At 33.8% G+C, this 10,069-nt stretch overlaps 2 protein-coding genes across 2 annotated transcripts; both read left to right on the top strand.

Moving 5' to 3' along the window:
* The first annotated feature begins 3,744 nt into the window (after positions 1-3,744).
* LOC105465888 (interferon alpha-17) lies at positions 3,745-4,359 on the top strand. The gene has a single exon (XM_071078873.1). It carries the CDS (start codon positions 3,745-3,747, stop codon positions 4,312-4,314), a length of 570 nt encoding a protein of 189 aa, XP_070934974.1. The 3' UTR covers positions 4,315-4,359.
* Positions 4,360-8,165: 3,806 nt separating this feature from the next.
* On the top strand, positions 8,166-8,735 carry LOC139358306 (interferon alpha-17-like). The gene has a single exon (XM_071078872.1). It carries the CDS (start codon positions 8,166-8,168, stop codon positions 8,733-8,735), a length of 570 nt encoding a protein of 189 aa, XP_070934973.1.
* Positions 8,736-10,069: the final 1,334 nt, after the last annotated feature.

Genomic DNA, 10,069 nt, shown 5'->3' with positions numbered 1-10,069 from the left:
TCTTCCATTTCAAAGACTCATGACTCTTATAACCACCACGAGTTGAATAAAAATTTTCAAATGTTTTCAGGAGTGTAAAGAAGCATCGTGTTTGCCTGTGCAGGCACTAGTCCTTTACAGATGACCACGCTGATGTCTCTGTTCATCTGTTTATTTAAATATTTATTATTTACATATTTTTAAGATCGAAATTATTTTTATGTAATATCATGTGTACCTTTACACTGTGGTTAATGTAATAATATATGCTCTTCATATTTAGCCAATATATTAATTTCCTTTTTCATTAAATTTTTTTACTATACAAAATGTCTTGTGCTTGTTTATTCTTTAAGATAAAATGCAAAGCCTGACTGTACAACCTGACTTAAAAATAGATGATTTAATTAAGTTACCTATCATAATGTTATTCAAGTTATAGAAAAATGTATTTTTCTATACCAAGCTGTAAGTTGTCATCAGGATACAAACATGAACATAAAAACTACAGTTCCTGTTCTCTTGTATCTTTGATTTTTGTCCAGAAAGAAATCTAAAAACAATAATAATGCTGAATTAATATCAGTTATGCTAACTGCTGTAATATGAAGAAGTGAAAAGGCAATGAATTCCTCTTAGCAGAAGGTAGATTGAGACATGTCTGGAAATTAAAGCAGAGATATTCTCTATAAACTGACTTTCAACATGTAATTGAAAAGGTACATTGCCAGTCAGATAAATGAGTTTGCAGTTTTCAAGGAATACCATATCTGGAAGCTCCTAACTGGCAATGGAAAGGCCAAAAATGAAATGGAATGAATGTCCATGTGGGGAACAAGTGGAGAGGGAAAAAAGACTTAAACTGGATTCTGAGGACCTTCCACCACTAAAACGGGGAAACAGAAGAGACACAAAGAAAACAGAGGTGGAATACCTTAACAGCAGAAAGAGAAGAGGGAATGGTGATAAAAGCATATTTAGAAAATAAATGTGCTTAGAAAAAGAATCAATAGATTTACGAAAAATGTGAATTAAAACTGAGCACTGCAGCAAGAAAAGAGATGGCAGTGCAGAGCTTACTGAGAGCTGGATTGATAGAATTAATCAGCAGAAGCCATACTGGGGTAGGTAGAAGAGTGAATCCGCAAAGAAAAATCAAGATAACACATATAGAAAATTGTGAGAGATCTGCCTTTGCAATGGAGGGAAGTAATAAGGTTGCACTCTCCAAAAATGTGGATTATCTTTTATCTGCATAGTGTTTCCTTTTTGAAAATACATGCCACTAAATAAATTTCATATATTTGATGCATTGGTAAATCATATTAATACATTAAATATTTTATATTTTTAAAGCATAAAATATAAAATTTTTTACAATAGTAATTGATCATTATTTTGATTAATTCTCTGTTAAATGTCAGTAAAAACTGACACATTTCTTTCACAAAATAAAATCTGAAACTGGAAGAGATTCTCTTTCTCGATACTTTAGGAATGGGGAAAGGATTCCCTATTTAATATATGGTGCTGGCAAAACTGGATTGCCATAAGCAGAAAACTGAAACTGGACCCCTTCCTTACACCTAATACAAAAATTAACTCAAGATGGATTAAACCTTAAATGTAAAACCCAAAACCATAAAAACCTTAGAAGAAAACCTAGGCAATAGTGTTCAGGATACAGGCATGGGCAACGATTTTATGATGAAATCACCAAAACCAACTGCAACAAAAGGTAAAATTGACAAATGACATCGAATTAAAGAGCTTCTGCACAGCAAAAGAAACTATGAATCATCAGACCGAACAGGCACCCTAGAGAATGGGAGAAAATTTTTGCAGTCTACCCATCTGACGAAGGTCTAATATCCAGAATGTACAAAGAACTTAAACAAATTTACCAAAAAAAAAAAAAAAAAAAAAAATCAAAAAGCTGGTAAAGGACATGAACAGACACTTCTCAAAAGAAGATTTTTATGTGGCCAATAAACATGAAGAAAGCTGAACATCACTGATCATTAGAGAAATGCAAATCAAAACCACAATGAGATACCATCTCATACCACTCAGAATGGCGATTACTAAAAAGTCAGGAAATAACAGATGCTGGTGAAGCTGTGGAAAAATAGGAAAGGTTTTACACTGTTGGTAGGAATGTAAAAGGTTCAACCATTGTGGAAGACAGTGTGGCAATTCATCAAGGATCTAGAACAAGAAATACCATTTGACCCAGCAATCCCATTGCTAGTAGAAGAAAAAATGAGAAACTAGTAAACCTTCACTTACTAAATAGCTGATTTGCTAAAGCAGAGCTCATTCTATTTAAGGACTCAGCCTCTATAGGGCTGAGACAACCTAACTTCTTATGCAAAATAAAAAGTTAGAGTCAGAGTTCAGGACCACTCTGAAAGTTAGTTATTTAGTTGATAATATTCAATATTTATAAATTTATGAATTTAGAAGAAAAGATGGTCTTATTTATTCGATAAGAATTGACTTCGATAAGAACTTCTGAAAACCTTTGAAAAATGACAATGATTTAATTGATAATATTTTCTAAGTCACATATATTTATTGGAATAATACTTCTTTGAAGGGTACAAAACGTAGTTCTCATAGTATAAACAAATCCGACGTATGACAATAGTTTGTGACTCTCCAACAAGTCTATCTAACAAAATTTGATTGCTTAATATACATCTTTCTCATTGGGTTTTGTCGTGTATCACATGAGAAGCACTGATATTGAGTTCAGGAAGATACACAAAATATGTGCAAAATCAGTGTCACAAACCTAGGTCAAATAGATGACCGTGATTGGAGGACTTTCTGTCCATTTTTTGCTGGATCTTAAAGTCTTATCACAATTTGTAGCTTTAGCCTGCATAACTTTGGGCTTCCATTGACTATCTTATGGTTATTACTTATGTTTGATCCTCAGTTTTTCAGGATGTTTCATAGACTTTGAGAATTAAATGCAAATACCTTATATTATATGATTTATTTCTACTAAAGTTAGTCACACATCAATATTTATGTTAAGTACTGAAAAGAAAAAAGTGTTGGCAATACCTGGATGAATACTGCAGCTAGTGAAGTTTACAAATTATTTTCTCATATAAAGGAAAATTTAAAGCTTCATATACTATGAGAAAAAAATTTTAAAACTTATATACATTTTTAGCAGTTTTGAATGATTAGGTAGGTAATTACATTCATATTATTAATGTATATTTATATAGATTTTTATTTTGCATATGTAATTTCACACAAAAATTTACATGAACATATTACATTAAAAGTTATTACACAATTCTACCCATCAAATTAAGTTAAATGTCAATAGCTTTTAAACTTAGATTTTAGTTTAACTTTTCTGTCATTCTTAACTTTACATTGAATAAAAAGAACAAGGTTTATAGTTTTTATCTGTGAAGTAGAAGTATACACAGTATACATAAATAAATATGCCAAATCTGTGTTATTAAGAGTTCATGAAGATTTCAATTAAGAAAAATACCATAAAAACTTTTGAGTGTAGGTGAAAAATAGACAATGATGAAAAACATCTTTCAACATATGTAGAGAGTGAATAAAGAAAGCAAAAACAGAGATAGAAAGTAAAACTAGAGCCTTTAAAAAATGGAAATTCGTATGTTCACTATTTAAGACCCATGCACAGAGCAAAGTCTTCAGAAAACCTAGAGGCCAAGGTTCAAGGTTACCCACCTCACGTAGCCTAGCAATATTGACAACATCCCAATGGCCCTGTCCTTTTCTTTACTGATGGCCGTGGTGGTGCTCAGCTACAAATCCATCTGCTCTCTGGGCTGTGATCTGCCTCAGATCCACAGCCTGCGTCATAGGAGGGCCTTGATACTCCTGGCACAAATGGGAAGGATCTCTCCTTTCTCCTGTCTGAAGGACAGACGTGACTTTGGATTCCCCCAGGAGGAGTTTGATGGCAACCAGTTCCAGAAGGCTCAAGCCATGTCTGTCCTCCATGAGATGATCCAGCAGACCTTCAATCTCTTCAGCACAAAGGACTCATCTGCTGCTTGGGAACAGAACCTCCTAGAAAAATTTTCCGCTGAGCTTTACCAGCAACTGAATGACCTGAAAGCCTGTGTGATAGCAGAGCCTGGGATGGAAGACACTCCCTTGATGAATGAGGACTCCATCCTGGCTGTGAAGAAATACTTCCAAAGAATCACTCTCTATCTGACGGAGAAGAAGTACAGCCCTTGTGCCTGGGAGGTTGTCAGAACAGAAATCATGAGATCCCTCTCTTTTTCAACAAACTTGCAAATAAGATTAAGGAGGAAGGATTGAAAACTGGTTCAACATGGAAATGATCCTCATTGACGGACATGTCATCTCACACTTTCATGAGTTCTTCCATTTCAAAGACTCATTTCTCCTATAACCACCACGAGTTGAATCAAAATTTTCAAATGTTTTCAGGAGTGTAAAGAAGCATCGTGTTTGCCTGTGCAGGCACTAGTCCTTTACAGATGACCACGCTGATGTCTCTGTTCATCTGTTTATTTAAATATTTATTATTTACTTATTTTTAAGATTTAAATTATTTTTATGTAATATGTGTACCTTCACATTGTGGTTAATTTAACAATATATGTTCTTCTTATGTAGCTAATATATTAATTTCCTTTTTCATTAAATTTTTACTACACAAAATGTCTTGTGTTTGTTTATTCTTTAAGATAAAATTGCCAAGCCTGACAGTACAATCTGACTTAAAAATAGATGATTTAATTAAGTTACCTATCATAATTTAAAAACAATGTATTTTTCTATACCAAGTTATATGTCGTCATCAGGATACAAACATGAACATAAAAACTACAGTTCCTGTTCTCTTGTACCTTTGATTTTTGTCCAGAAAGAAATCTAAAAACAATAATAATGCTGAATTAATATCAGTTATGCTAACTGCTGTAATATGAAGAAGTGAAAAAGCAATGAATTCCTCTTAGCAGAAGGTAGATTGAGACATGTCTGGAATTAAAAGCAGAGATATTCTCTATAAACTGACTTTCAACATGTAATTGAAAAGGTACATTGCCAGTCAGATAAATGAGTTTGCAGTTTTCAAGGAATACCATATCTGGAAGTTCCTAACTGGCAATGGAAAGGCCAAAAATGAAATGGAATGAATGTCCATGTGGAGAACAAGTGGAGAGGGAAAAAAAGACTTAAACTGGATTCTGAGGACCTTCCACCACTAAAGTGGGGGAACGGAAGAGACACAAAGAGAAAAAGAAAACAGAGGTGGAATATCTTTTTTTTTTTTTTTTTTTTGAGGCGGATTCTCCCTCTCTCGCCCAGGCTGGAGTGCAGTGGCCGGATCTCAGCACACTGCAAGCTCAGAGGTGGAATATCTTAACAGCAGAAGGACAAGAGAGAATGGTGATAAAAGCATATTTAGAAAATAAATGTGCTTAGAAAAAGAATCAATAGACTTACGAAAAATGTGAATTAAAACTGAGCACTACAGCAAGAAAAGAGATGGCAGTGCAGAGCTTACTGAGAGCTGGATTGATAGAATTAATCAGCAGAAGCCATACTGGGGTAGGTAGAAGAGTGAATCCGAAAAGAAAAATCAAGATAACACATATAGAAAATTGTGAGAGATCTGCATTTGCATTGTAGGCAAGTAATAAGATTGCACTCTCCTTTTTGAAAATATATGTCACTAAATTTCATATATTTAATGCATTGGTAAATCATATTAATACATTAAATATTTTATATTTTTAAAGCATAAAATATAAATTTATTTACAATAGTAATTGATCATTATTTTGATTAATTCTCTGTTAAATGTCACTAAAAACTGACACATTTCTTTCACAAAATAAAATCGGAAACTGGAAGAGACTCTCTTTCTCAATACTTTAGGAATGGGGAAAGGATTCCCTATTTAATATATGGTGCTGGCAAAACTGGATTGCCATAAGCAGAAAACTGAAACTGGACCCCTTCCTTACACCTAATACAAAAATTAACTCAAGATGGATTAAACCTTAAATGTAAAACCCAAAACCATAAAAACCTTAGAAGAAAACCTAGGCAATAGAGCTCACGACACAGGCATGGGCAACGATTTTATGATGAAATCACCAAAACCAACTGCAACAAAAGCTAAAATTGACAAATGACATCGAATTAAAGAGCTTCTGCACAGCAAAAGAAACTATGAATCATCAGACCGAACAGGCACCCTAGAGAATGGGAGAAAATTTTTGCAGTCTACCCATCTGACGAAGGTCTAATATCCAGAATGTACAAAGAACTTAAACAAATTTACCAAAAAAAAAAAATCAAACAGCTGGTAAAGGACATGAACAGACACTTCTCAAAAGAAGACTTATATGTGGCCAATAAACATGAAAAAACCTCCACATCACTGATCATTACAGAAATGCAAATCAAAACCACAATGAGATACCGTCTCATGCCACTCAGAATGGCGATTACTAAAAAGTCAGGAAATAACAGATGCTGGTGAAGCTGTGGAAAAATAGGAAAGGTTTTACACTGTTGGTAGGAATGTAAATTAGTTCAACCATTGTGGAAGACAGTGTGGCAATTCATCAAGGATCTAGAACCAGAAATACCATTTGACCCAGCAATCCCATTGCTAGTAGAAGAAAAAATGAGAAACTAGTAAACCTTCACTTACTAAATAGCTGATTTGCTAAAGCAGAGCTCATTCTATTTAAGGACTCAGCCTCTATAGGGCTGAGACAAACTAACGTCTTATGCAAAATAAAAAGTTAGAGTCGGAGTTCAGGACCACTCTGAAAGTTAATTCTTTAGTTGATAATATTCAATATTTATAAATTTATGAATTTAGAACAAAGATGGTCTTTTTTATTCGATAAGAATTGACTTCGATAAGAACTTCTGAAAACCTTTGAAAAATGACAATGATTTAATTGATAATATTTTCTAAGTCACATATGTTTATTGGAATGATACTTCTTCGAAGGGTACAAAAATTAGTTCTCGTAGTATAAACAAATCTGACATATTACAATAGTGTGTGACTCTCCAACAAGTCTATCCAACAAAATTTGATTGCTTAATATACATCTTTCTCATTGGGTTTTGTTGTGTATCACATGAGAAGCACTGATATTGATTCAGGAAGATACACAAAATATTTACAAGATCAGTGTCACAAACCTAGGGCAAAGAGATAACTGTGATTGGAGGACTTTCTGTCCATTTTTTGCTGGATCTTAAAGTCTTATCACAATTTGTAGCTTTAGCCTGCATAACTTTGGGCTGCCATTGACTATCTGATGGTTATTACTTATGTTTGATCCTCAGTTTTTCAGGATGTTTTGTAGACTTTGAGAATTAAATGCAAATAGCTTATATTATATGATTTATTTCTACTAAAGTTAGTCAACACATCAATATTTATGTTAAGTACTAAAAAGAAAAAAGTGTTGGCAATACCTGGATGAATACTGCAGCTAGTGAAGTTTACAAATTATTTTCTCATATAAAGGAAAATTCAAAGCTTCATATACTATGAGAAAAATTTTAAAAAATTATTCACATTTTTAGCAGTTCTGAATGATTAGGTAGGTATTTACATTCATATTATTAATGTGTATTTATATAGATTTTTATTTTGCATATGTAATTTCACACAACAAAATTTACATGAACAAATTACATTAAAAGTTATTTCACAATTATACTCATCAAATTAAATTAAATGTCAATAGCTTTTAAACTTAGATTTTAGTTTAACTTTTCTGTCATTCTTAACTTTACATTGAATAAAAAGAGCAAAGTTTATAGTTTTTATCTGTGAAGTAGAGGTGTACACAGTATACATAAATAGATAGGCCAAATCTGTGTTATTAAAAGTTCATGAAAATTTCAATTAGAAAAATATACCACAAAAAGTTTTGAGTGTAGGTGAAAAATAGACAATGATGAAAAACATCTTTCAACACATGTAGAGAGTGAATAAAGAAAGCAAAAACAGAGATAGAAAGTAAAACTAGAGCATTTAGAAAATGGAAATTAGTATGTTCACTATTTAAGATCCATGCATGGAGCAAAGTCTTCAGAAAACCTAGAGGCCAAGGTTCAAGGTTACCCACCTCAAGCAGCCTAGCAATATTTGCAACATCCCAATGGCCCTGTCCTTTTCTTTACTGATGGCCGTGGTGGTGCTCAGCTACAAATCCATCTGCTCTCTGGGCTGTGATCTTCCTCAGACCCACAGCCTGGGTCATAGGAGGGCCTTGATACTCCTAGCACAAATGGAAAGAATCTCTCCTTTCTCCTGTCTGAAGGACAGACGTGACTTTGGATTCCCCCAGGAGGAGTTTGATGGCAACCAGTTCCAGAAGGCTCAAGCCATGTCTGTCCTCCATGAGATGATCCAGCAGACCTTCAATCTCTTCAGCACAAAGGACTCATCTGCTGCTTGGGAACAGAACCTCCTAGAAAAATTTTCCGCTGAGCTTTACCAGCAACTGAATGACCTGAAAGCCTGTGTGATAGCAGAGCCTGGGATGGAAGACACTCCCTTGATGAATGAGGACTCCATCCTGGCTGTGAAGAAATACTTCCAAAGAATCACTCTCTATCTGACGGAGAAGAAGTACAGCCCATGTGCCTGGGAGGTTGTCAGAACAGAAATCATGAGATCCCTCTCTTTTTCAACAAACTTGCAAAAAAGATTAAGGAGGAAGGATTGAAAACTGGTTCAACATGGAAATGATCCTCATTGACGGACATGTCATCTCACACTTTCATGAGTTCTTCCATTTCAAAGACTCATGTCTCTTATAACCACCACGAGTTGAATCAAAATGTTCAAAAGTTTTCAGGAGTGTAAAGAAGCATCGTGTTTGCCTGTGCAGGCACTAGTCCTTTACAGATGACCACGCTGATGTCTCTGTTCATCTGTTTATTTAAATATTTATTATTTACATATTTTTAAGGTTTAAATTATTTTTATGTAATATGTGTACCTTTATAGTGTGGTTAATGTAATAATATATGCTCTTCATATGTAGCCAATATATTAATTTAATTTTTCATTAAATTTTTTTTCTATACAAAATGTCTTGTGTTTCTTTATTCTTTAAGATAAAATGCAAAGCCTGACTGTACAACCTGACTTAAAAATAGATGATTTAATTAAGTTACCTATCATAATGTTATTCAAGTTATAGAAAAATGTATTTTTCTATACCAAGCTGTATGTTGTCATCAGGATACAAACATGAACATAAAAACTACAGTTCCTGTTCTCTTGTATCTTTGATTTTTGTCCAGAAAGAAATCTAAAAACAATAATAATGCTGAATTAATATCAGTTATGCTAACTGCTGTAATATGAAGAAGTGAAAAGGCAATGAATTCCTCTTAGCAGAAGGTAGATTGAGACATGTCTGGAATTAAAAGCAGAGATATTCTCTGTAAACTGACTTTCAACATGTAATTGAAAAGGTACATTGCTAGTCAGATAAATAAGTTTGCAGTTTTCAAGGAATACCATATCTGGAAGCTCCTAACTGGCAATGGAAAGGCCAAAAATGAAATGGAATGGCTGTCCATGTGGAGAACAAGTGGAGAGGGAAAAAAAGACTTAAACTGGATTCTGAGGACCTTCCACCACTAAAACGGGGGAACTGAAGAGACACACAGAAAACAGAGGTGGAATAATTTAACAGCAGAAAGAGAAGAGGGAATGGTGATAAAAGCATATTTAGAAAATAAATGTGCTTAGAAAAAGAATCAATAGACTTACGAAAAATGTGAATTAAAACTGAGCACTACAGCAAGAAAAGAGATGGCAGTGCAGAGCTTACTGAGAGCTGGATTGATAGAATTAATCAGCAGAAGCCATACTGGGGTAGGTAGAAGAGTGAATCCGAAAAGAAAAATCAAGATAACACATAGAAAATTGTGAGAGATCTGCCTTTGCAATGGAGGGAAGTAATAAGGTTGCACTCTCCAAAAATGTGGATTATCTTTTATCTGCATAGTGTTTCCTTTTTGAAAATACATGCCACTAAATAAATTT

This window comes from Macaca nemestrina, chromosome 14 (genome assembly GCF_043159975.1).
Source record: "Macaca nemestrina isolate mMacNem1 chromosome 14, mMacNem.hap1, whole genome shotgun sequence".
Lineage (NCBI taxonomy): Eukaryota > Metazoa > Chordata > Mammalia > Primates > Cercopithecidae > Macaca > Macaca nemestrina.
The sequence above is the reverse complement of the archived record's forward strand: the minus strand, read 5'-3'. Positions and strand labels throughout refer to the sequence as shown.

What these genes read in the sequence shown, in the direction of transcription:
- LOC105465888 (XM_071078873.1), top strand. Translation starts at nt 3,745, where the DNA reads ATGGCCCTGTCCTTTTCTTTACTGATGGCCGTGGTGGTGCTCAGCTAC.
- LOC139358306 (XM_071078872.1), top strand. Translation starts at nt 8,166, where the DNA reads ATGGCCCTGTCCTTTTCTTTACTGATGGCCGTGGTGGTGCTCAGCTAC.